Source organism: Corvus brachyrhynchos, unplaced genomic scaffold (assembly GCF_000691975.1).
Source record: "Corvus brachyrhynchos isolate BGI_N302 unplaced genomic scaffold, ASM69197v1 scaffold28, whole genome shotgun sequence".
Lineage (NCBI taxonomy): Eukaryota > Metazoa > Chordata > Aves > Passeriformes > Corvidae > Corvus > Corvus brachyrhynchos.
Window position 1 is genome coordinate 9,840,090 of NW_008246058.1, and position 27,443 is coordinate 9,867,532.

Below are 27,443 nucleotides of genomic sequence, written 5' to 3' on the forward strand. Positions count from 1 at the left end.
CAAGGCAGGGAAGGCTCGAAGCAGCAGCGGGGCAGGGCGGCCACGGCCGGGCTCCCGGCGGGGAAGGCAGGCTTGGGATCCTGGTGTTTTCTCCAGCAGAAAGAAAAGCGGCAGTAGGAAAAACAGCTTCCTCTCTCTCTGAACTCGGAGACCCAACTGCCCACACCCCCAGGTGAAACAAAAAGAGCAGCCAGGTCCTTTGTTTTCCTTATGTACTCAGCCATTTGTTCCCCTAGCAACATGTATAGGGGAAAATTCCTTTAACAGAAAAAAAAATAGGACTAAACTAAAACCCCAACACGTGTGATACAGGATTGGTATGTGTGACTGTGTTCTTTTCTTTCCCCACTTCTCACAGCGCAAAGACCCTGACTCATTTTAGTCTAACCACTCAACTGTCCTACAGAGTCGCTACTACTAACTCACTTGTTCTGTTCTGTGTGCGCATACAAATACTGGTCCTCTGGAGAGTGGAAAGCTTTTATTGTTGTTACTGTGTTTTGGAATTAATAACAGGAAACATATCAGGCCTTAGATCTGTCTTCCAGACATTTTATTTTCAGGCTGCTCTTAGGCTGTACAGCTGCCTCTTTCGCCTTGCTGGTTTTCTTTTGCTTCCTTCAAGGCAGTTTCCTCACAGTGCAGAGGTGTTCTGTACCTGACTTTTTGTATTTCTCAGTGTCAGTACTCTACATGTGTGTTAGATTTAGGGTATCCTTCCAAAACTTGATTTCTGTTTTGTACAGGAATAATGAGGTGAGTTGTAGAGACTGTGGATGGGTGTGAAGGCTGGGGCTTTTTCAAATTACTGCATGGGAGAAGAAACCAATATTTTGTGGGAAAGCCAAGAACTTCTGCTATTCAGCACACTTGTGTGCACATTCAAAGCCTCTGGAACATAATGAAGAGCTTGGTAGTTTTTTGATTATTAAAATAATATTTGTCACTGTGTGAAGAATTTGATTTGATTTCGTCAAAGTGGGACTGAGTGCAGTAGCTGAAAAAATGTCAAATGTTTAGGAACACTGTCAGCATAATTATTTCTGATTTTTTTCACAATTGCTTGCAAAAATATCATAGTAGAATCTGGAAGATTAATGTAAAAAGGCTGTTGAATTTGTTGAAAATGAGTGTTGAAAATGAGTGTTTGTTTCAAATGACCTGAGATTTATAGTTCTGCCTGTTTGGCATCCCAAATTTGGTGGCAGTTAAGGTAAATATGTGAGTTTTAGAGTACTTGGAATACATGACAATAAAAAGAAATAGGTGCTTATTCCTAAGTAGAACTGAGTTTTAGCTCAGCTGTAGTTGAAGTATTTATGCAGTGTTATTACAAACTTGCATAGTGAACTTTAGAGTATCAGTCTTGTCTCAATATTTTTATCTCTGTTTTTATATTTATCTATTTTTATGAATTTCACTGCTAACTATAAAATAAAATGACCAGAAAAATTGCCCTGTGGAATTGATGCAGTCTTCTGCCACTGGAGCAGGCGGATAGCAGCACATGGTGTTGTGTGACAATGTGTGGTGGTTGTCATGCTCCTGAGGACTACAGCGAGCTTCGTTTTCTGACCATCGTGTAAAACTTAGTGTTCAGTTCTAATATGCTTCAACTGCTTGACTGTGGTTGCCAGGAATTTGCTGTGGTCAGATGTGCAACTGACAAAGAAATAATTTTTCAAAAAATATTTATTAGATCTGTGATAGAAGGTGATTTCCTTGTAAATTGCTTAAAATGTATGGTCACAGCGAAGAAGAATGGGGGAAATATGATACCTTCCCTTTTCTTTTAAATACATGTTCTTCTTTTATTTCTTTCTTATTCTAACCCATTCTGTCCTAGTTAATGCTAAACTCTCACAGTCATTTGTTTTCTCATCTCTCATCCTGGTAATATATTTCAACTAGTCCTACATTATTATGCCTTTAGTTCCTAGCTCTTCATCATAAATTTTGCCCTTCTCCTTACTTTTTTTAGTTTCTTTCCATAACTTATTTTCAAATGTTTCCCTTGCACTGAGTTTTGCCTTTTTTTTTTTTTTTTTTTTTTTGATCACTGAACCTTTAGGAGGGGCAAAAGAGCATTTTGTTTATGGTTGTCTTTTCTGCCCATATCTGATCTCAGGAGAGTCCAAAACAGAGATTGTGGGGCAAATCCTTGTCTCCAACAATGAACATGTCCAAGTTGCACAACATTTTTAAAGGATTGAGACCTTTGCTGTTTACTGGTCAGATGTCTCTTAATTCCTTTTTCTTTCCAGAGGCTTAGAATTTATTCAGATACAGATGTCCCTGATCCCTTTCCTCTCTACCTTGTCTATATGGCAGGACCACTGTATCTATGATGTAGTAGTGGATGTTTTCAATATAGCTACAGCTGGAAGGCAGACTAGACATTTGCTCAGACATGAGCTGCTGTTGCAAGCCAGGGCAATATGCAGAGAATGCATTCCTTTGATCATGAGCATTTATGAGTTTTATCACTTTATTTGAAAAATGGTGGTAATGCATCCTGTTTAGAAGGTCTGTACTTCAGTGAAAAGTTGCCCATTAGTAGTGGTACATGGAAAAAAAACATGTTTGTGACTCTTTATGGAGCAAAAGGCACTAGTGTTTCAAACTTTTACAGAGATTTTCATTTACATTTTCCATTTGCATTTGAAAAATTAAATATAAAAAGAAATTTAAAGTAATGTATGGGAAATAGTAAGAAATTGTGAGCTTTTAGAGACATTTGCAGCTGTAGTTCATAAAAGTTTAGGTCTCAGGCACATGTTAACAACAAGATGATGCTGCCTTTAAAAATAAGAACATATTTTTTATAATTAGAAGAAAAAGCATTAATGCAGGGTTAGAAGGATCTTTGAATGCTGATACTAGAAAATAAATTATCTCTTCCACTAGTAGATCAGTGTATCTGAAATACAAAATTGCTTCCACTGGGTGGCACTGCAAAACAAGGCATGACATACAAGCATATAGTATTTGATGCCACAAAATATGCTGGTGTAATTACTTTGCATATTTTGCAGTTTTTTAAAGTTGCTTTGGAGTATTCAGGAAAACATCTAAAAATGGAGGGGCTTTTTGGGGGTTGTTCCTCACCCTTTTTTTCTCTTTTTTTTTTTCACCCCAGTTCTGCTTCATAGTGTTTGATGGCAGATGTAAGACTTCTCTATTCATTTAAAGTATAAGTTCCTTAATAGTGTTCTTTATTCAGAGGAGATTTTTTTTTTTTTTTGCACTGGAGACTAATAATTGTAATAATAATCAGCTAGGGATCTTATTGTAACAGTTAACTATCTTCTGTTGATTATTATGGATTACTTTGTATTTAGTGCTTTTGCTTTCAAGTAAAGCATTGTGAGGAAAAATCTTTAACTATGTTTAAATTACTTTGAGTCAAATTACTCTTTGTAAGCATGGAACTAGTAGAGATAAATACAATTCTAGAAAAGTAGTACAGTTTTCTTTGTACTAGTCCAAAATATCCCACCTAACTAGGGTTGTTGGGAAATAATATTGAAAACTGAGATTTAATTTATGCATTCTGTATATTTGCTTTCTTTTCTGGTATGAATGACAGTGTATGAATCCATGTTTCTGAGTTTTCTTGATGCAGGTGTATTTATCAGAAATTTGATAAAGACCACGTTGTTCTGTTGAACAGCTGCCATTAACTGCTGCTTCTTAATTGAACCCAAACAGACTAGTGAACCCATTGAGACTTGTGAATTAGTCTGACTCTCAAAAATCACATAAACAAAATAAAAAACCACCAAAACCCTCCAAATAAAAACCCTGAAACAAAACAAACCCAAACCAAACAACAACAAATCAGAAAAAAATCCTGACTGAACAACAAAATAAAAACGCATAAGAGTGTGTAACTGTGAGACTGAATAAGGTGATGATCTGATTGAAGTATTTCTTCTCCATTTATAGTAAGTTATCTTTCTCTGAATTTACTTTATTAAAAGTCTCCACTTCTTTTCTCTTTTGTCCTTTATTTTTTAGCACTCAGCTCTATTGGTTTTCTCTTTTTTTTTGAAGGACCATCAAGAAACCTTGAATCTTGAAGGCTGTAGAAGGGAAGGAATGAATTTCACCCTAGTATAGAATCTTCTATAAACTATCTAAGCACATGGTATGTCATAGCAGATGGCAACTGTGCACAGATTTCACTTGATCACAGGATGGGTTTCAATTAATGGAGAATAGAATGGGTTCTATAATTGCTTCATCTTGGCAGGGCTACACATATGTATGATACATTCTGAAAGCCATTGGTTCCCTCATTTGAAGTGTTTCATGACAAGACAGTACACATTTGTTAGATTTCCTGGTTTAAAATCACCTATGAATTGTATAGTTTCTGACTTCTGTTTATGTGGAATTAATTACATATTCCAATAACACAAGGGATTTGGATCTCCTATTCCTGACTCCCTGTATTATTCAGGGCTTATCAGAACTACAGTCTAGAAAAATCAAGGATAGAGAATTCATGTTCTTCCAGATTTTATAAAGCTTATCACCTTACAATCAGCTAATCAATAGTTTATTGTTCCAAGAATTTTCTTGAAAAGTTATATACCTTTACTTTAGGAATAATCTGGTTTGGAGTACTTTTCCTGTTTGTTTAGTTACAGTTCTGACAGGAACAACATAACTAGGGGAGTGGGGAGGAAGAAGTGGAGAAAGGAAGCCTTACCATTTTAGGGTTTTTGTGCTAAAAAATCTTTACATGTTTCTACATGTATATTCTAATTTCATAAGATCAGCTATACAGGAAGTAGATGGTAAGTGCTTGGTTTCACTGAAAATAATTATCCTGGATTATATTTGGTTTGGTCTTTAATTGTTTAGAAAATATTCATGTCATCTCTTGTTGTGTTGGGAAAAAATACCTCTGTGATAAAGCTTGGTTACACAAACAGCTTTAAAATGCATTTTCACAATATATTCTATTTTTTTTACAGTGTTATTTATGGTAAAATATTCTAATTAATTAAAGTAGGAATTGGAATGGGTAGCAGTCCTTGCCATTAAGACAGGTGTATATTCTTCTCACTCCTTTGTTGATATTCTAGCTTTTTTTGAAGGGCCATAGCTTGTGGAACAGTAATTTATTAATTGCAGAGGTACGGAAATCCCTCCTGTGTGGTGAATATGAATAATGATTTGATCTGGGTGGAATTAAAACTGCTGGTTTGCAAATATCAACAGTGATTAGGAGACTAATTGCTAATTATGCTGTCATTTTGCAAGTGTTTTGTATAGTATGACTGGATTTTTTATTAATCAGGCAGTATAGTCTTGCATAGTTTCCTAAAGCCACTTTTATGATAATGGCCAGTGTCTCTAATGGGGTCTGCTCTGAGCCATATAGTGACTCTCTGGTTGTTGAGTCTGTGATAGCTGTGCAGAGGCACTGATGGCACTCCCAAGTGAACTGGTTTTTGCAGAATTGGTGTTCTGACAGAGTAAATGACTTCTGCTGCAGTAGGGTTTAAGTAGATGCTAAAGAAGAGTAAGAAATCTGAGTGCTGCTGCAGAGAGTTTTGAATGGCCCCTGTTTGGGGAGGGATGGAAGTGAAATACTGGAAATAGATTTGATTTGCTCTGTTTCTGAGCAGAAAAGGGGAGAAAGTAGAAGTTGAAAGATTAGGGACTAAAATAACTGTGAACTGCTGCTATGAGAAGGATTAGCCTTGAGGTGCTTTTCCCATACTCTGGGCTTGAGTGCTAATCATCATGAACTGACAGAGTTTACTTGTAACTTTCTAAAGGATTTTTCTTGTGTGAAGTTCAAGGTAAGTTCCCTGTAGGAAAGCTAAGAATCCTGGGTTGCCTGTACTGGAGAATGAAATGGAATTCTGGTCTATCTGAGACTGTGTACAGAAGGATGGATGAGACCTCTGCTAATGTATTTTGAGATGTTTGGTCTACAGCTGCTTCATCTCTGTATAAATATGGAATAGAAGAAAAAAGCTGCACCTAATTTAAGTAAAAACCTGGTTAGTCTTTGACAGATAATCCAGTTCTGATTACTGGTAGCTGAGTAGATGTCTTCTATTTGGAAAAATCTTGCTCAAGTGGATGAGTGTAGGTAGTATGCTTCTTGCCTTGAAGAAGGTACTATTCAACTGAACAGCCATTCTTTGCAGCCTCTTTCAATTAGAAAAACTTAGTCTGAAATTTTGATGATATCTTGGACATTTCTGAAAATTTCAGCCTTAATGAGAGTGCTAAAATCATGGTGGGGGGTTGTTGTTTGTTTGCTTTTGATTTTTGTTGTTGTTTTGTTTTGTGCTTTTGTTTCTGGTTTTTTGTTTTTTTTTTGTAATTACTGTGAACTAATTCTGCTTTGTAGTGTTTTAATCTTTTGCCTTTCAAGTGTTGATAGATTAGTTAAAAATTTAAGACTATGAAATCCATGTAATTATATGGAGTATTTCTTTTGGCTGCTGTTTTCCTAGAGTTACTACAGAGCAGACTTTTTTCCCCTTACTGTAATGCAAAGTAGGTTTGATATTGCTGTTGCATGTGTGTAGATGCGTGTTTCATCTTGTGAGGGTTATTGGTAAGCTGGACCTCAGCTCATGCTGGTGAGAGACAGGGTGGAGGTGTATTGGGTTTGCATGGCAGGGTTTTGGTGGCAGGGGGCTACAAGGGGTGGCTTCTGTGGGAAGCTGCTGGAAGCTTCCCCCATGTCTGACAGAGCCAATCCCAGCTGGCTCTGAGATGGACCAGACGCTGGCCGAGGCTGAGCCCATCAGCCATGGAGGTAGCATCTCTGGGGTAATATATTGGAGAACGGTAAAAAGTTGCTGTACCAGAACTGCAGCCAGAGAGAGGAGTGAGACTGTGTGAGAGAAACCACTCTGCAGATACCAAGGTTAGTGAGGAAGGAGCGGAAGGACGTGCTCCTGGTGCCAGAGCAGAGAGTCCCCTGCAGCCTGTGGTGAAGAGCATGGTGAGACAGGTTGTTCCCCTGCAGCCCATGGAGGTCCATGGGGTAGCAGAGATCCACCTGCAGCCTGTGAAGGACCCCATCCCGGAGCAGGTGGATGCACCTGACTGAAGCTGTGATGGCATGGAAAGCCCAGGCTGGAGCAGGTTCCTGGTAGGACCTGTGAATTCCTGGGGAGAGGAGTCCACACCAGAACAGGTTTGCTGGCAAGACTTGTGACCGCGTTGGGCACCCCCCCGGTGCAGTCTTTCCTGAAGGACTGTGACCTGTGGGAGGGAGCCACTCTGGAGCAGTTTGTGAAGAACTGCAGCCTGTGGGAAGGACTCATCTTAGAGAAGCTCGTGAAGGATTGTCTCCTGTGGAAAGAACTCCATACTGGAGCAGGGGAAGAGAATGAGGAGGAAGGAGAAGCAGAGCGGTGTGATGAACTGATCTCAACTCCATTCCTGTCTCCTGTGCCACTGGAAGGGGGAGGAGGGAGAGACCAGTGGGAGTGAAGTTGAACCCAGGAAGAAGGGAGGGTTGGAGGGGAATGTGTTTTAAGATTTGGTTTTACTTCTCATTACCCTAGTCTGATTGGCAGTAAATTAAACTAATTTCCCCAGGTTGAGTCTGCTTTGCCTGTGACAGTAATCAGTGAGCGATGTCTCCCTGTGCTCATCTTCCCTCATGAGCCTTATGTTTTCTCTCCCCTGTCCAGCTGAGGAGGGAAGTGATAGAGTAGCTTTAGTGAGCATCTGGCATTCAGCCAAGGCAAACCACTGCAATAGGCCACTGTAAATGGTAATAGTGATGTCATAATCAAAGCAAATGGCTGCAGTGGCCTTTAGGGCAGATGACTTGCTTTCCAAGCTTATAGTGAAATTTTAAACTATGTATACATAATATATTTTTCTTCAAATAAAGCATACCTATGGAATGAAAATGGAAGAAATGTTTTTATATTATTAGTTTGAATTTTAAATTACTAAATTGTAAATACATAATTGTTAAAATAGTCTTTTTCTTTTCCCTCCAGCTGTAGCAGAAGTGCAGCTTCGTGATGATCAATATACCCTTGACCACATGCGTGCTTTTGGCATGTATAATTATCTTCACCTTGACTCCTGGTACCAGGATAATGTCTACTATGTTGATCAGTTTGGAAGGATTATGAATCTGTCAGTGACTCTGGTAAGAATAAAGTTTTTTTTTTAAAACATTGAATTTGAAAAGATAGGGGCAGATGAGATAGAAAATATTGCAAGTAGGATCCAAATGCAAAAACTGAGGGAAGCTATTGCCAGGAAGACAGGTTGGTCAACAAAAATGCATTTCACCAGGAAGAATGAAGGGATTTCAAGTGAGGTTTCTGACTTCTTTGTGTTAATAATATTGATTAGTGTTGCAGTAGTGTGTGGCATCCACCCTTAAAGGGGACAGGAGTACCCAGGATTTGAAGATGCTCGTGGTCAAAAGGAGCAACAAAAGCCAGAGGGTTCACAAAAGCTTTCAGAGTTTTTTAGTGAGTTACACACTTGGCATGGAAATTGGAATGTTAGTCCCTGACCTCCTAGTGTAAACACACAGCAGTGGGCTGATGGGATGTCCAGGGTCCTGGAGATGCTGCCTGGGCTTGGTGGGAGTACCTGTTTATGGGTCGGTTTCTCCGCTTGGAAAATAGGTGACTCCCTTTCTATACAGGTTAGTTATCATGTGCAGTTTATTCTTCCAGACCTTTCTGGAAATGGGTTGGAGGGCTTAGAGGGGTCTCTGGTGGTCTTGATCTCCCTGCTGCAGTCCATGTCCACATGCACTTCTCCACATTATTTCTACATGTGTGCTGGACTGTGCTGTGTTTGTCTCTAGGAGCCAGAACAAGGGTGTTTGTCCCAGAAAAGTGCTGTCCTACCTCTGTATGGCCGCTGTCTCCAGCCACATCCTGTTCTTTCTCACAGTGTGTTATTACCAACAATCCTTGGTTGAGTCCACAACCTATGGCTATCACTTTTGGAGACAAACACATTAGCTCCTTTTCTTTTAGGCTTCTATATAGTGTTACATCTGCTTCTATTCTGGGGAAGATGGACATAATGACAAGCTGAGGAAAAGGGAAGATGCTTTTCTAGTTGCTGTCTCTTTCTCCCTGACATTCTTGATGTTTGTTTGCTACCTTGAGAACCCAATCATTGTATATATGTTAGAATTAGAAATGCTTAATCTAGACATCATTTGTTGGATGCAAAAAGATGCTGGTGGCCCTGAGGAAACTCAAAATAGTGTAAGCAAGCTAGGCCAAGTCAGAAATTTCTGCTTTTATACTGGTGGTCCTAAGTAGTCAAAATTTGTATTTCTTTTGAGCCATTTTAGTGCATGGATGCTTTAGTTTCCTTTACAAAACTATACTTCATTTCAGAGGGGAAAGGACACCCCTATGGACACCATGTTTCTAGCACATACAATTGTAGTGCTTGGGCATTAATGAAGAAAAGACTGTGTGGAAAGGAATACCCATTTGTCATGCTACCAGAGAATTTGACTTGTAACCCTGTGAAAACACAGGGCAATGTGTGAGTTTGTGAGAGCATGTGGCTTAGTCTGTGCAAGGGGACAGAAATTACTAGGTCAGGACAAAACTAAGAAAAATTCTGAAGTTGTAGTTTTAGATTTTCAGGAAATATAGGTTTCCACAGGATGATAGGCTGAGAAGTGAAGCTGCAAAATAGTTCATTTGCTATTCATAGTATATAGCAGTTAGAGCCTTTGGCAGACTCTTAGTGTGACAAAATAATCTTCTAGGACTTTTTCCAAAACTTCTGAGATCATCTGGATTCCTAGTAGAAACATCTAAAAGAAAGCCTTCTGTTAATAGTGGCTTGTCACAGTCTCATTTTTTGTTTTATCCTTGAGGTTGATTAACTTTGGCTTGCTGCTGGATGCCCACCCAGACACTCTCTCACTCCCCGTATTCAACAAGATGGGGAGAAAAGAAGAGAAAAGCTTGTGGATGAGGCTAAAACCAGGGAGATCACTTACCAATTACCATGATGGGCAAAGCAGACTTGACTTTGGGGAAAGTTATTTAATTTACTGCCAGTTAGAACTAGTGTAGGATGATAAGACAGAAGGTCACACGAAGCTTGTACCAGGAACTTGCTCCATTGTGTGCTTTTGCATGGCCAAAGGTGTGGATATCTGTCCTCTGTGGGTTTCAGGGGGATAACCTGCTTTTCCATGGTCTTCTCCAAGGGCTGCAGGCAAACTTCTGTTCCACACCGCTGTCTTAGCTGACAAGCTCAACTATCTCTGATGGCAAGCCAGTGGAGCTGGCTGGAAATGGCTGTATGTGCACAGGGCAGCCCTCACTGAGGCCAACCCTGCAGGTCCCTTCTGCCTGCACAACACAGACACTCAACAATAAAGGGATACCCTGCCTTTATTAGGAGGGCACTATGTGTGTAAATTTATTTCTTAGCAGATACAGGATTTTACAACAGGCCATAAATTGACCTAAGAAATATTCTTCCCTAGGACCTATTTCAAGATAATGGCACTTGATTAATATCTGGTCACAACTTTCGGTTCCACCTGAAGTGGGAAATAAAACTGATTGTACTGGGAAATAAATAGGCACCATCTTGTGTCCTAATACATGATACTGTGCTGTTATACAAAGGAAACGTGCTTGCATATGTATAAAAAGCGTGTTCAGAAACATCAACAAGGTGTCTCATTACAAATGTGCCTGGCCATATATTAGTCAAATGTATATTAAAAATAGGATTGTTTTTGGCTAAGTACAGCTTACAATTAAAATTAATGTCAGTCTTCTTTAAAACAGAAGATGGAACAGGTTAATGTGTTCATCCTAAAATCAGAGTGAAAGAACACAGGCTTTCTAACACATCATTATTTCTAGTTCTGTTTCTTATTTTGGTTGCAGCTTTGATTCTAATATGACAGTGTGTTGGTTATCCAAATATCATGAATTATCCCTGCAACTTAGGTGTTTAAAAAGATGCCATCTGTGGAGGAAAAGAAGTGCATATAACACCTTTCCACTTGCTCAAAATCACACATAATTGAAAAAAGAAAACTGATCAACACAAGCAGTTCTTCTGTATTGAGGGATGAGTATTGAGGTGGGCTTTTTATACCAGGTTGAGGAAATTGTTACTATAACTTGGCTAAAAATACTGTATAATAGCTTTAACATTCTCCTATTACAGCTGTTGGACATTTTCATTCAATATGTCAGCAGCAATCGATACTTTGCTTTGAACACCCAATGGGTAGAGTAGTGACGGGATTACCAAGTTGGGGTTTTTTAGGTCATTTTTTTGCATCTGACTCAACTTTGTTGATTGCTTGGTGTTTGTAGTATTCAAATATAGCTGGAAAACATTCAAAGTTTTCTCCTTTAGCAGTTGGACTTGGTTTCTTGACCTTAAGCTCTTCTTGCAAAGACAACTTTGTTTCTTTTTATGCTCAAATAATCAAATTGAAAAATTGTGCCAATAGGAACTCTTCTGACATGTAATTAAAATCCTTAATGGTGTATATATTTTCATATTTTTAATTTCCAGTAAGAATTATCTATGGAATACCGTTTCTGTAACTTGGTTAACTTCAATTCAGAACAACTGTTAGTGGCACCAGACACAAAGTGGGAATTGTATTTGAAACAAGTCAGAATAAGGAAGCAGATAGAGAACAACAAAATCTTTCAGTGTTCTGTTTCAGGGTTTAAAATACTTGTCTCTTTGTTATTCAGAATGCTGGGTAAGGACTTTTTTTGCAGTTAGAGAGATGTGTCAAATGCCTAGGTATTTTGATTTTTCATAAAAACAAAATCTTGTATTTGTTACTGCTACTTTGTGGGAATTGCCTGCCATATGACTTGCAACTTCATTTTTTCCTTTCTTTTTTTATTCCTTTATTCCTTTCTCATTCCCTGTTACTTCCTTGAAAAATTAATTTTTATTTTAAATTTTTTATAAAATATCTCATGTTTGTACAGTATTGTTGTTTAACCCCAGCTGACAACTTAAGTACAATGCAGCTGATTGCTTACTGCCCCTCCTCCATCCCCAGTAGGATGGGAAAGAGAACCAGAAAAAGGTAAAACCCATGGGTTGAGATACGAACAGTTTAACAATTTATATAAAGTAAAATTAATTAATAATAACAACAAAAATAATGATGATAATGAAAAGAGAGAGAAATAAAATAAGGAAAACCAAGTGATGGACAATGCAGTTGCTCACCAGCGCTGACCAATGCCCAGATCATTGCTGCCTGAGCAGTGCCGAGTTATTTTAGCCAGTTCTTGCTGGTATAATACATGACTACAGACTCTCACCATCCCCTCACACTTCTAAAGCAGGGAGTTACTATTACCTCAGTTAACCACCTGGTGAACAGAGAAACAGCAAGTCAAAAAGCTAATCTGACACAAGGGGTTTGAGGGCAGGTTTTGTTTCATCTTCAAGGAAGTCGATCCTTTTCATTGTCAGAGTGAGGTTAGAGACTGTTCTAATAAATGCCTAAAGTTAAATTAGTGAACAGAAAATTTGTGAATGAGATTATTTCCTTTCTTGCCTATTGAAAGAAAGCCTTTGTAATAAAGATTATTTTTCATTTTTTCAGGAGATTGAGTTCTGAAATTCCTGCTCAATGCTGATTAATCTGATGTGAGCTTTAGAAGATTAAGTAGTTGATAATTTTTTATTTTAATTGCATCCAAAACTATTTGAAGCTTACTGTTAAGATTCACTTGAAGGCCGACAAAAGTGTGGTCTTCTGTAATGTTGTATAGTATACCCCTCTAAGTCCCTGTTAAGAGGAATGATGCTTCTTCTTTCCATGATAAGATACACAGGATTTTGACTTTTTTTTCCTAGGCTCAGTAGTCATTACTAGTTACAATGGAAAGCTTTTCTACTTTCTTTGTAGAAAAAAACCATGCCTTTCCGTAAAATCTAAGAATTAAATAAAATATGAGGAAGCCAAAATGCTATGTATCTAGTGTTTGAGTGATATTTGTTTGGGTTGTGGGTTTGGTTTATTTGGGTTTTTTCCTTTTAATTCTTTCATTCTTGCCTTGTGAATGTGTTACAAATTAGCAGAATAGTCCAAGGGGTGTAGTGATACAACTGAATCTATAAACTGACCCTGAATGCTTCTAATAATTAAAAATCAAATTTGCCATTTGCCAAAATATTTTCCACTGCAGGTTTCATAACCTTCCTGTAGCACACAGTAATCTCTAATACGAATTTAAGTAGGCCCAAAAGGCAGGCAGGCTATCTGTTTGTTATCTGGTCTTTTTTTGCTGTTGGTTATTAAAATGGTACTTACCCAAATCAAATTTCTCTTGCTTACCTTTGAACATATGTTAAATGCATATCTGATTTTACTAACATCTGGAAAATATGAAAGATTTGAAATCCCCTCGAAGGCGGGATTCTCAATAAATGGGGCCACTGCACGCTTTGCACGCATGGCGTGCTCTTTCTGTCTTGTATACACGTGCCCAGGTGCAAAGGACTCTCTTGGAGATGGTCCTTTGTATGTATATTTTTGACTGCCTTATTTCACAGAGCAGAATGAGTAAGTTTCTTTTGCTAAAAGTGGATTATTCCCCCCAGGCTACTGATTGTTTGGGTGAAAATAGAGGGACAGAGGATGTTCAAATGATTTGTGGCTGAATATTCAGGGTCTGTAATGAGACACAGTTTTAATCTGGTATGTTTTCACTGATATTTCTTAGTCTCATGCCTTATTACATTAAGAATGGGCCTGAGACTAAGAAACATTTTGGGTGTCACAGAATCAATAATTACTTGTGTCCCACCCAGGTTTTCAATACAAATGTATGCTTCTGTTTGTGTTTCCTTTTACATACTTGTCGATATCTTTAAAAGTGTCCCTGTAATATTTTTCAAATTTTGTTTTTCTATTTTTACAAATATATTTCTTCTTAAATATATTTTCATTTTAGTGACAGTAATGCTGACTTTTAGTAATGAGGGAAGAATTTCTGTCTTGTTAAACAGAGGTTTCTGATATGTGGACCTTCAAAAATAATTGTAGATCAACTGACTGGAAATGAGCCTAGTAAAATAAAACAAAAAATAGTTATTTGTCTCTGTAACCATTTTTTATGTTCTCAACGTGGTCTATTTGTTGTTGGATTAAGAAGATAGATTGGGTTTGAAAAGGGATGATCTCTAAAGGTCAGTCAGGCACCTTTTTTTTCAGAGATGATTTTATTTGTTCAAATATGTGTAGGTACACTAGCTTGTAAAATACCTATGATACCATTGTATCTAATTTTGTTTCATATATGATACACATATATATAAAACTCTGTGAGATTAGGGGAAAGGACCATAACTTCCTGAGAAATATTCCTCTAAGATACAGAAAAGAAACAACAGGAATTACTTTTCTTTATCATTACTGGAAGACCTCTTTGAAGACCACAAATCAGATCCTGAAGTCTATGAATTATAATATTTTAAATTATATTTTTTGTGTCCTGTGTTTATTTTAGAATCACAGAACAGCCCAGATGAAGGGATCTCAAAAGATCATACAGTCCAAGCTTTCATGGCCAAAGGAGCCTAGATGAGGTTGTCTAGCACTGTCCAGTTGTGTCTTGAAAACCTCCAGTGATGGAGATTCTGCCATGTCCCTGGGGAGGTTGTTCCAGTCATTGATTGTTCTCATTGAAAAATTTCTCTTATGTCTAGATGAAACCTCTCCTAATGCAACTTTTAGCTGTTGTCCCTTGTCTTCTCTATGCAACTTCTTGTGAAGAGAGAGCCCCTGGTCTCTTTGTAGCTGCCCTGAAGTACTGTGATGAGGTCTTCCCTGACTCTTCTCCAGGGAGATGAGGCCTAACTCCTTCAATCTTCTCACATAGGGCAAATTCTCCAGCCATTTGATGGTGTTCATGGCTGTCCTTTGCACCTTTTCCAATTTGTCCATGTCTTCTTTCAGTTGTGGACACATTACTCCAGGTGGGGCCTGACAAGCACTGGGTAGAGTGGGATGATCACACCTCTTTTCTAGTGAAACTTCTGCAGATGCAGCGCAGGATCCAATTTGCCTTTGGTGCTGCAGCATTGCACTTCTGACTCATGGTCAGCTTGTTGTCCCTGTTGCCCTTAGGTCCTTTTCAGCAAGGCTGCTCCCTGCCACACAGATCCTGGCCTATTCTGAGCTCTCAGGTTATGCCATTCCAGGTGCAGGACCATGCTTGTCCTTGCTTATTTTCCCAGCATTCTTGCTGCCCTACTCTTCCAGGCTCTCTGTTGCAGATGGCTTTTCCTTGTAGGTACACGTCTACCTCATCACTTAGTTTAGTGCCATCAACAAATGTGGTGAGGGTGCTTTCAATCCCATCACCCAGGTAACTTATGAAGATGTTCAGTGTGTGGGGCCTGGTATCAATCCCTGAGGGACCCCACTTGTGACAAACTTCCAGCCCATTTTATTTAACAGCTTCTTACTTCAGTTGAAAAGCTTCAAACTATTAAGTTCCATTTTGGTTATTTAAAAGATCACAGAGATGTGATTCTGATGTCGCTGAATCTGCGGTTTGCATCTTATATTTTTCTGTAAGAATAATTTGTTTGTGCTCTTAATACTACAGCCTGATCTACTTCATAAGTAGCTGATCAAACTCTATTGCTGAGAAAGCATGTCCTGACTGGTTTTTAAACTGTGATGCCAAATTCTTTTCAAAGCATAAAGATTTTGTTAGGGCTTTTTTTTTTTTACCTAACAAGCCTCTTGGGTATTCAGAGATTACTTCAACACAAAAAATGGAGGTAAATCTTAGTCCTAAGCAGGCAGCAGCATTGCTGACATTCCATGAGCCAAATAATGAACAGAAAGTCACAAAGCCTTATTCAGCAAAGAGCTGTATGTGAGAGTGAAGGCAGAAGATAAAGAATAATCCGTAAAAGATATGCTGGAAGACATGTCGCTGTACTTAATGAAAACAGTCGGAAATCCAGTTTTCAGCATGAAAGCAGTTTTTTTCTGTTAGAATTAGCAGGAAATTAAGAACACAAAACAGAACTAAAGCAGACTTATGAGAACAATTACTAGAAATACAGATGGAATTGGTAATCTAACATCCATTTTGCACTGTTATTGAATCAAGCTGATTTGTGTAAAGTTAACAGAGCAGGAAATAATGGATTTTTTTTTTTTTTGTAAAATGTAGTGGTATGCATAATTTTTTAAAAATCCATATGTCTTGATTGTTCACTGAAGAATTACATAATCTGTGCAATTTGTTCACCATAGTGTCTCTGTTTATTCTGGTCAAATGCTATCTGTAGTTCAGATAAATCTTAAAAAAGATTGCAGTGTGGCACTGCAACAGGATGCTAAATAAACTTGTCTTGACATGTAGTAGAATCATAGAATTGTTAAGGTTGAAAAAGCCTCTTAGGATCATTGAGTCAAATCAGTCACCCAGCACTGCTAAGTCCATCACTGAACTGTGTCCCTAAATGTCATATCCACACATCTTTGAAATTTATTCAGGGATGCCCCCAACTACCCTGGGCAGCTTGTTCCAGGGCTGTTTCCTTTTGGTGAGGAAATTTTTCCTAATATCATCTAAACCTCCCCTGGAGCAACTTGAGGTAATTTCCTCTTGTCCTGTCACTTGAGAAGAGACCAACCTTCACCTGGCTACAACCTCTTTTCAGGTAGTTGTAGAGAACCATAAGGTCCCCCCGAGACTCCTTTTCTCCAGGCAAAACAATCCCAGCTCCCGCAGCTGCTCTGCTCCTTCATAGGACTTGTGCTCCAGACCCTTCCCCAGCTCCATTGCCCTTCTCTGGACACACTTCAGCCCCTCAGTGTGTTTCTTGTAGTGAGGGGCCCAAACCTGAACCCAGGATTTGAGGTGCAGCCTCACCAGTGCCCAGTACGGGGGGACAATCACTTCTCTAATCTTGCTGACCACACTATTTCTGATACGGGCCAGGATGCCATTGGCCTTCTTGGCCACCTGGGCACACGCTGGCTCATGTTCAGCTACTGTTGACCAGCACTCGTAGTCCTTTCCCACTGGGCAGCTTTCCAGCCACTCTGCCCTCAGCCTGGAGTGCTGCATGGGGTGGTTGTGACCCAAGGGCAGGGCCCAGCACTTTTTCTTATTGAACCTCATACAATTGACCTTGGCCCATTGATCCAGCCTGCCCAGATCCCTCTGCAGAGCCTTCCTGCCCTCCAGCAGATCGACAGTCCTGCCCAATTTGGTGTCATCTGCAAACTGACTGAGGGTACCCTCACATCCCTCATCCAGATGATGGATAAGAATATTAGACAGGACTGGCCCCAATACTAAGACCTGGGGAACACCATTAGTGACTGACTGCCAACTGGATTTAACTCCATAGTATAATAATAATGTGATGGAAAAGTTATTTTTAATTATGGTATGAATTAGCACAGCTTTTCTTTGCTGGCTAATCACAGGTCTTACTTCTCTTAACTTACTGAATAAAGTGACCACTCTAGGAAGGCTGAGAAATTGTATTTGCCAGTTGTGCAACAGAATAAGCTAAAATTCTTTTAAATTTACAGGTGAGTTTTATGTACTAGTTCGACTACAATTCTGTGGCTTTCACTTCTTTTTAAGTCTCCACAGTTTTACTGGGACTAGAATTATTTGAGGTAAGTGATTATTATATAGGAATGCTAGGGGAAAATAAAAGCCTTTTCTAATACACAATATAATTACTGCTGTAAAGTTGAAGAATAAAAGTGCTGAAATATCAGTTAGAAAACACTCATAGAAACCAGATCGATGAATTCGCACCACCTTTTCCACATATGTGGGAATTACGCTTGCTACCCACTTTTTCCCAAATATGCTCAATGACACGCAAAACTGGTAAATTGCTACTAAGATTTATTATTCTTAATTTGCCTGTAATATTTACTGAAATTAATAAATACTTCATGAAGTCTTAGTTCATGACTTTTTGTTTATAGGACACTGCTCTACAAAAACCAAGAGAAGTTTTCAGGCTACCTACAGACTTGACTGCATGTGATAACCGCCTTTGTGCCTCAATGCATTTCTCATCCTCCACATGGGTTACCCTTTCTGATGGTACAGGAAGACTGTATTTAATTAAATCAGGCAAGCGTGGAAGCAGTGCATCTGAAAAGTGGGAGGTACGTCTTGTAATAACGTATTTAGGAGTTGTACATACATCCCTATCAAAGTGATGTTAACTGCATTAATAATGGTATTCGTTATCCTGCTTGGACACAACAAATATAATTAAGTTACGTTTCTGCCTGAAATTGTGAGTCTCATGTTCTGTGGTTAGTTCCTCTTTGTTTATGAAAGATGAAGCTGGTAAAAAGTGCCCACATATTGCACTATTTTCTTTATTAGAGGGTAGTTTCCCAAGAAACCACAGATGTTTTAGTACTGGCAGAAACGTAGGTGTACATATTGAAGTGGAAGATTTCAACATGATGGATTAGCTCATTTTTCTACATCTTTTGAGAGTTCAGTAAAGTAAATTGATCATCCTGTTTTTAGATGCTTCATAATAAATACCAACTGGTTTTTATTCTGTTGTGCGTGAGAATGCTGACACATAAATAAGTTATGTTGAAGTTGTCAGTGTAACAAAAATATGAGATTTATATGTGAGGATCTGCTGCCATATAAATTGACTTGTTGAGTATGTGGGGCACCCAGTGGTTTAAAGTTGTGTTAATATCACAACCCCATAAATCCTCAAACTTTGTCAGGTTTCAGTAACAACAGCTGGATTGAGTCTATACTCATTCAGCCACTGCATCTTGAATTCTTTGTAATTTATTCTTTCATTTGTTCTTTCATTTTCACATGTTAACCTTCTAGCAAATATTATTTCTTTTCTTCTTCTTCCCTGTTGTTTGGATTCATTTTGTTTTTATCTTCATGGGTTTTTGCTGAATGAGTACTTTTTGAAAAAAGCTGGAATACCTGTTTTTTAGAATTAAAACTTCCAGCTATAGGTACCAAATGTCTCATGCTATAAGATGTGGAGTCCTTTGTATGAAATTAATGAAATAATTTTCATAGAATATAAATAATTTTCATGAATTAATGAAATTTATAATTTTAAGTTCATAAGTAATGACATTTTATATTCACAGTGGTGCTTATTAGCCTTTCAATAGGACAGTAATATTTATGTGTTCTGCCTACCTAGTAACATCCAAGTATTGGATGGACTTTTCCAATCCATGTACATAAATAAAAATTCAAGAACTTCTGACCCTAGCTTCTCCTAAACATGAATATTATTTTCCTTCATTTCATTATAGCTTTTTGTTTCTTACTTCTTAGAAGAGGAAAATGGGCTCTCTTTGCAAAGCTAAATAATGGCACGTTTGATAATTAAACACTGGCAGTGATGGCTTGGACCTTTTTGTCTTCTTGTTTGTACATGTCAAGGTCTACAAAGATTTTCAGAATGTTGAAGTATCTAGAGAACTAATGAGGGCCTTGGGGAAATGCCTACATTTTCATCTTGAGTGTGAGACTCTTTGCCCAGTTGATGGGCAGTGTTTATGGACCCTGTTATGCTCATCAGTTGCTGTACCTCTATTTATTGCAGTACTAAACAGCCACAATGCAGACAGGTTTGGGGATCTTTGTGCTTTGTTTAATGGGCTCTTACAGTGATTGTTCAATATAAACAATAATGTTTTAAAACATTTCAGTACAGTAGCTTGATAGCCACAGAAGGAGGAACCAGAAATGTATGACATTTGTGGGTTCATATTGGCACAGAGATTTGTGGGACACAAACTGTTACTGATTTGACATTCACTGAAACCCTTCCCTGCTTTCTGTAAAAGAGCAAGGCTTCCAGCTTTAACTGAGTTTTTATTACATTTTTGTCTTCTAGATTGTGTTTAATGAAGAACTAGGAAGTCCATTTATTGTGGCACACAGTGCTTCATTTGTAAAATCGGATGCACATTCACTAGCTGTGCTGCTGCTTAGGGTAGAAAAAGATGAACTGGACACAAAAGGAAGTGGATTTCATGTTACCTTGGAATGGGTTACAATTGCAGAAAAGAAAGAGGGTAAGTGTTTTACATTTATATTACTGGTGAGTAATATTTAAAAAAATAAAAATCATGCTTTTATTCTTTGTCTTAGAAGTTACTTTTCCATAGGTTCTGATATTTCTTTTCCACAAAACTTCAGCTTAGATTTTACATAGGTAACTTTTTCTTACATTTTGAGATCAAGTTATTGGTTGTAAATCTAAATTCTGACAGACATTTGAAAAACAGGAAGAAGTAAAGTTTTACACTTGTGTGGTTAAGATAATTAGAAAACAAGGTAGAACTTTACTTGAATGTTATGAAACGCAATTTCTGTTTAGCTTGGTCTTGCAAAATCGAGATTATACGGAACTATTCAGGAAGGACATTGAGATGCTTGAACGTGTTCAAAGGAGGGCAGCAAGGCTGGTGAGGGGCTTGGAACACAAGCCCTGTGAGGAACAACTGAGTGAGCTGGGGTTGTGTAGCCTGGAGAAAAGAAGACTCAGAGGTGACCTTATGACTCTCTGCAACTACCTGAGAGGTGGTTATAGTCAGGTGAGGCTTGGTCTCTCTCCGGGCAGCAGCTGACAGAACAAGAGGTCACAGTCTTAAGCTGCACCAAGGGAAATTTAGGTTGGATGTTAGGAAAAAGCTTTTACTGAAAGAGTGATAAAGTACTGGAACTGTCTGCTTGGGGAGGTGGTGGAGTCACCATCCCTGGATGTGTTTAAAAAAGATCAGTTGAGGTGGTGTTAGAGCATGGGTTGGACTCAGTGATCTTGAAGGTCTCTTCCAACCTGGTGATTCTGTGTGTGATTCTATTCCTAACTTGCATCTTGTTGTATTTTTTTAAATATTGTACAGCTGGATGTGAGTCTTTGGTTATGTTTTTTTGTTGATTTTTTTTTAGCTTCCAATTAATGATGTAGTGGGATTGGAATTAGTATGAGATAAATATAAGACCTGTAGACCTGTAAGACCTTTATAAAAAGTAAATACTGCATATTCTAAGTTTTCCTGCTGTAAGAGTATGAAGTTATTCCGTTAATTTTAGAGCAACACATTGAAAACTTATTAGTATGTTAATACCTACTAATTAATATTTTATCCTAATAAAGTTTGACAAATGATACTTTATATATTCAATATGACCATATATATATGTACATTAAATATCATGATTTACATAAAGGATGGAAGACCCCATGTTTCACTGTCTGATTTAAAGATGTGTGGATTAAATTAATAGACCTTCTTGGAATGACTGTGATATAGTCTTGCTCATTATGTTCCAGGAAACAGAATTTTGATACTGATAGAAACAAGATCTTTAACTAGTTGAACTAAAGCAGTTGGTTGCATACTTTGATGTTACTAGCCAAATGTTCTTCCATCTCCTACATATATAGTATGGATAGGATAGGATAGAATAGAATAGAATAGAATAGAGTACGATAGTTCATTTGGAAGTGACCTACAACAGTCATCTAGTCCAGCTGCCTGACCGGTTAAAGCCTGTTGTTAAGAGCATTGTCCAAATGCCTCCTAAACACTGACAGATGGGGCTTTGACCATCTCTCTAGGAAGCCTGTTCCAGTGTTTAACCACCCTCTCAGGAAAGCAGTGCTTCCTGATGTCCAGTCTGAACCTCATCTGGTGCAGCTTTGAACCATTCCCACATGTCCTGTCACTGGATACCGAGAAGAAGAGCTCAGCATCTTCCTCTCCCCTCCCTAGGAAGACTGTCGACAGCAATGAGGTTGCCCCTCAGCCTCATTTTCTCCAAACTAGACAAGCCTGAAGTCCTCATCTAGTCTTGGTAGGACATTCTTTCCAGCCCTTCACCAGCTGTGTTGCCCTCAGTAGCTTTAGTTATATTTTCTGCTGTTGAAACCTTGGATGATGGAAATATTTCTGAGAAAGCCACATGAGACCAACTGCCTTAGGCTTTTGTGGCCAGCTCAGCAAGAGAAAGAAACCTCTGAACATTACTGGTTATAACTTAGAAGAAAAACTAAATCAGTAACACTGCCAGTCGAGAACTGAAGACTGCTACTTAATAAGAGCACCAACACAGAATTTTTTTATGTTTTTTAATACTGTACACTCTCATAATTTTTTTTACGTTGTGTGTTTTATGACTTATGACAAATATTCTTGGAATCCATAAAAGTGGATTTAAAAATCTTTCAAAAAGTCTTTCCAGTTCTCCAGCATTTCCAGGGAACAGAAAATTTTTGAAATTACTGTCAGTAGAGATGTAAATAACAAAATTGAAAGCAATCCTTAATTATGAAGAGAGAAATAAATTTTGATTTCATTTAAACAAGCATCTCACAAATCAAACTGATGTATGAACCAGTCTCAAAGATAAAAGTTGTTTTGAGGAATTACAATACCTTACATTCTCTTTCATCAGTAGTCAATTGCTGTTGCTTGACTTTTCTTGAAACTGTGCCTGTGGGTGCAGTTTATTCAATCAGACTGTAGTAGAAGTAAGTAGTTAATGAACAAGCCATTTCTTAAATTACCAAAATCAGGGCTTCATCAAAGCAAAGCCTTAAAACATGGTTATGTCTCTTGACACCAACAACTGGGACATCTCTGCCCTGTTTGGTAGACTGGACAAAGGGATCACACCCACCACTATTCTGTTACCAAAGAACAAAAAAATGGAAGCATAGAAATGAATCAGAATGGTGGCAGTAGTTAGGTCTTTTCATATCTTCTGTGGTACTTCAGAGGACTGTAACAAAGGTATATACCCTTTCAAAGTTGGTTTTCTTTCATTAACCAAACTTTTAGGAGTACTTGCTGTAAAAGCTTGAAATGAGGAACCACCATGCTGCCTTATGAGATTCAGAAAATGTGATATGCTTAGCTTTCTTCTGACCTTCTCTACAAGAAAAAAAATGTATGTACAGAGGCTGTGCTGGGCTAGCTGTGATCAGCAAAGACATCATAAGAATAAAAGGCAATCTTAGATTAATCCAGTATAACACATTGGAAAACCATGGTACTGTGATTTAACAGGTAGGATTGCTTAGTATTTTTAAATGTGATGTGTTCCTTAGATAATAATTTGTCTTTTAGAAATATATCATGACTTTTTAAAAATTTTATTTTATAGGTGATCAAAGATATGAAATTGTTAAAAGGAGAGTTTTGCAAGGAAAATCAGTCCCCCATTATGCAGCAATAGAGCCAAGTGGGGATGGTCTAATGATTGTTTCCCACAAACCATTCACATTTATGCAAAATGAAAGTGACAAATTAGAAGAAAATGATGATGCAAAAGTATCAAATGAAAAGAAAGGTAAGACTTAGTCTGACAGGTTATGATAGGCTGCTCTCTTCTTTGATTTAGAACATACCTTGTTGGTTTAGCATTTGTTTGGGAACTCTAGGAATAAATGTTTTAGTATTTATGTTCTGGACAGATTGACTTTCGTTTGTTTGTTTCCCTTTACTGTTGGAAGTTGTATTGTGCATAAACCTATATTAGGACCTCTTTTTTGGATAGGAGACACTTAAACGATGTTTTGCAAAAAGACCTATAAGTTTTTTGGTATTGGATTGCTAACACCTAAATTTAGGTGTCTGTCTGAAGTAGTCAAATTAAGAAGCCAGTCTTCCTAGATGGTAGTGGGGGCATTGACCTCCCCAAATTGTTGTTCATCAGAAAGCTTTCTGTTATGTAATTTATTCCTGCCTTTCTAAAATCTAAATAATTATTTTAAAAAATATTTTTCTTTTGAAGAATGAGATTCCTGTAAAAGATTCTCTTTTGTCCAGTGGGAAAGGAGTTTAGAAAAAGTAGTAACTTCCACAGAAGGCATTCATACTTGTTTTTCTTTGCACTCAAAACAATACTAAGTATGTAAAAATGTGTTAATAGAGTTGTTTATTCTTAAGTATCACTGAGCTCCATAATATGTATGTTTATGTAATTATGTTGGATCATTTCATATTTTATTTTTGCTTCTGCCTATCAGGTATTGGTTAATGAACAAATCCTAACTGAAGGATACTAGCACAATCTTTGTCAATAGTATGAAAACCTATTTGAAAAACAATATGAAAGGATCAAATTTCTGGAATTTAACAGTGTTAAACACTGTGACAACTGTGATGTTGTACTTGTAATTTTATTAAGAACAGTCTGTACACATAAACCTTGAGGCAAAGGAGTTCAGTGCACTGAGCACCATAATGCAGTGTCTATGCAGTTGCCTTTTACATTAGGTTTGCTAAACCTAATGTAGGCTCTAATTTTAGTTGCACTGTTATATAAAATTGCAGGCATAATGGGCTTTTAATATCAGATACAGTTTGTGTCAGTGTTTAGAATTTTGAAGGCTGCCAAGTCTCAGATGGTAGTGGTTTCTGGGGAAGTATAATTGTAGCACCTGTTGACTGCATTGCAACCAGGGCAGTTGGGGCAAAGGGCAATAGTACAAGAGTCCTTCCCGAGTCACAGTTGCTGGTATGAAGCTTTGATCAGTGGAATCTTGGGTTGGGTTGTGATGACTTGAGAGCTTTCACGGGGAACCCATACTTCACTTTTTCTCAAAACAGAGAGGTAACTTGTACAAGATGTTTTTTAGAAAATGTATTCATCTGTATTTGTATTTTCTGTGACCAACGGTGCATTACCCACTCATGCTGTCATAATATTCCTTTTGTATTAAAATTTATCTTAAAAGGCCTTTTCTTCTAGCAGTTTAATAATCAGACAGATTCTAGACACAGTAGAAAAAGCCAATCACTACCTCTGGGCAAGCAGTTTTATTTCATCTCCATTAGCTGAGGCAGATTAAGACTACTTCTTCTTATAAAATCATTTCTATTGAGTAGTCAATGTAGCTTTTGGGACAATATATAAGAAAAAAGTGTTCATATCTCTGAATGGCATATAGTTCTAGCATCAGTCAGTATACTTCACCTGATGTCTCTTCAACCAAATTATTAATCATTAATGTTTCATTGTATTTAAGTACATTTTGGGTTCCAGTTTCATAATGCTACACTTAAGAGTAACAGTTAATGCCCACTGTATAACTATCAGCATATTTGAGTACAGACATGAATATAAATTACTTTCCAAATGAGGGACACAAATGATTGTTAAGGTGTTTCTCCATTTTATGATCAGAATGTATTTTGTGTAAATTGATCACAGTAAAAGTTAATTTCTACTCTTTCAAAAACGCAGTGTCTTTCACAAAATTCCATATGTCCCAGCATTACATGCTGTGGAATCCAGAAATACTTGTAATCTAGTCTGTATTTTCCTGCATGTTTCCAATTGTAGACCCTCTCTACTACTGGCAGCAGACTGAAGATGATGTGACAGTAACAGTTCACCTGCCTCAAGACATCACTAAAGATGACATAAAAATACATTTTTCCCCTGATAATATATGTGTTATGCTGAAAGACCAGCCTCCTTTAATGGAAGGAAAACTCTATTCATCTGTGGACCATGAAAGCTGCACATGGATAATTAGAGAGGACAAAAGGTATTGTATATATTTTTTAGTTTTCCTATTGATAGGAAATGATTTAAAAGCATACACCATATCTGACTTCTGGCCCTTCTGGGATGATCTCATTTAATGCTACACCACATTTCCCTTCTTGCAAGAATGTCTCCTCTCCTGAAAACAGTTCACTGGCTTTTGCTGTCTCCGTACTGCTTCTTTATCTACTTGTGAAAGTAATCCCTTCCTTTTGCAGTTATTTGCCAGGAAAAAAACCCACGCAGGTATCAAAATGTTAAACATAGATTTGTAAGAAGAGTAAACTTAATTGGTTCAACAATTATTTTTTTCACTATATTTCAGGATTGATTTGTCTGAATGTACCTTGTTGTTTGTATTGATAATTTCTCTTCAACTTTCCACAAACAAGCATTTTGGTAATAATACAACAGCAATTCTTTAGGTTTGATTTATAAATTCCTTATTATATTTTCCTAATCCGTTATATATGATGTGCCTTATAGAAAATTAATCTGGGTGCACTTAAAATGCTGTAGATCTCAAATAGAAATGTGTGTGCTTGTATTTGAGAGGTAAACTTTAGGGGTTTTTTTCATTCTGAAATAAAAGTATGAAAGAATGAAGAGGGTTCAAAAAAATAATTCAGCGTTCCCGAAGACAGTCAGGTTTTTCTTTTGTGAGGGCTGAGCTGTGTCTCCACTTAGCCATGCTGGCCTGGTTATCTCAGAGATACTTATACTCTTTAATGAACTCAAGAAGAAACATGTACACCACCAGGTGGTTCACTCAACAGCTGATAGCTGTTTATCTAAAACAAAGGCTACCCCTTGAGTTGTGATAAAGTTGGCTTTTTGCAGTTTCCAAAAGGTTAACTGTAAAGGATAGTAATTCTCAAAAAAAATTAGAGGGACTAATGTTTTTATATAGATTATACTATTATTGTATATTAAAATTCGACTGTGATTAAAATGTGTGGGGTTGTTGGTTATTAGGTATCATGCTGAAAAATAACTTATCTGAATAACTTGATTTTTTAATTACTCATTCAAGTGAGTGTTACTGCATGAATCTCAGGTTTCTATTTTAATGAGAAAGAGTAATTCCATGTTTCAGTGTGATAAGTTGCACTCAGTTCTTAAAGTTCCTGCTGCAGCTCTGCTATAAATTGATTGATTAGAAGTCTAAAACTTTCTCCAAACATCTTCTGTAAAAATATGCTATTCCTAATACCAGTGTAATTGCTTTGGAAACTGATTCAGAGTTTACTAAATAGTTGCTGCTATGGTGCAGCAACTTAGAGGGTGTTCTGTCAGGTATACTACAGCTGTCATTGCTGGAGACCCTAGAAGTGTATCTAAAAAGCGAGTATAATGAAACTGACTTCAGTTTTATCATTATCTATGTGTTTGTCCAACACAGTATTTAAATGGAATTACTATGTTGGTGCATCAGGCTGTGTCTTATTTTTTGTTTACTTGATTAGTTATTCCTAACAGTTTAGTGATTATACTGGGTTCTCATTTTTGTAGTTGTTGGTTTTTTTTTTTTTTTCACATGTTACAGAAATCTTATCTCTTGTGAGATATGATTTTAGATAGACAGTATAGATAATTAACTGCTGTAGTATTTCTGAGGTCTATAAAATACCAATATTTTTGTCCCAGATGTCATATAGAGGTAAAAAAGCACACTTAAGTACTTATGTTCCAAATAAACCTCTGTAGTAAACTTCTGTCAGTCTTTGAATAGATTACTTTACAAGTGATTTTGCTGCCATATTTGAAATATTTTAATGAGACTGCTTCAGGGTAAACTGCACTTGCATTCAAAACCCTGAGGTTTGTGTTTAGGCTAATAGAAATCCCATACTTGGCCTGTTT

The 27,443-nt window shown here is 37.5% G+C and overlaps 1 protein-coding gene across 3 annotated transcripts in view; it reads left to right on the forward strand.

Moving 5' to 3' along the window:
• NUDCD1 (NudC domain containing 1) overlaps positions 1-27,443 on the forward strand; it is a 36,867-nt gene that overhangs the window by 1,981 nt on the left and 7,443 nt on the right. Inside the window, exons 1-6 of one of the 3 annotated variants that reach the window (XM_017746107.1) lie at positions 4,075-4,150; positions 7,998-8,152; positions 17,987-18,172; positions 19,912-20,092; positions 23,190-23,375; positions 25,374-25,581. In XM_017746107.1, coding sequence (XP_017601596.1) covers positions 8,045-8,152; positions 17,987-18,172; positions 19,912-20,092; positions 23,190-23,375; positions 25,374-25,581 — 869 coding nt within the window. In that variant the 5' untranslated portion in view covers positions 4,075-4,150; positions 7,998-8,044. Of the gene's footprint in view, positions 1-4,074; positions 4,151-7,997; positions 8,153-17,575; positions 17,666-17,986; positions 18,173-19,911; positions 20,093-23,189; positions 23,376-25,373; positions 25,582-27,443 lie in introns of those variants that run through there. The other 2 variants (XM_017746108.1, XM_008642641.2) reach the window with 2 other exon arrangements.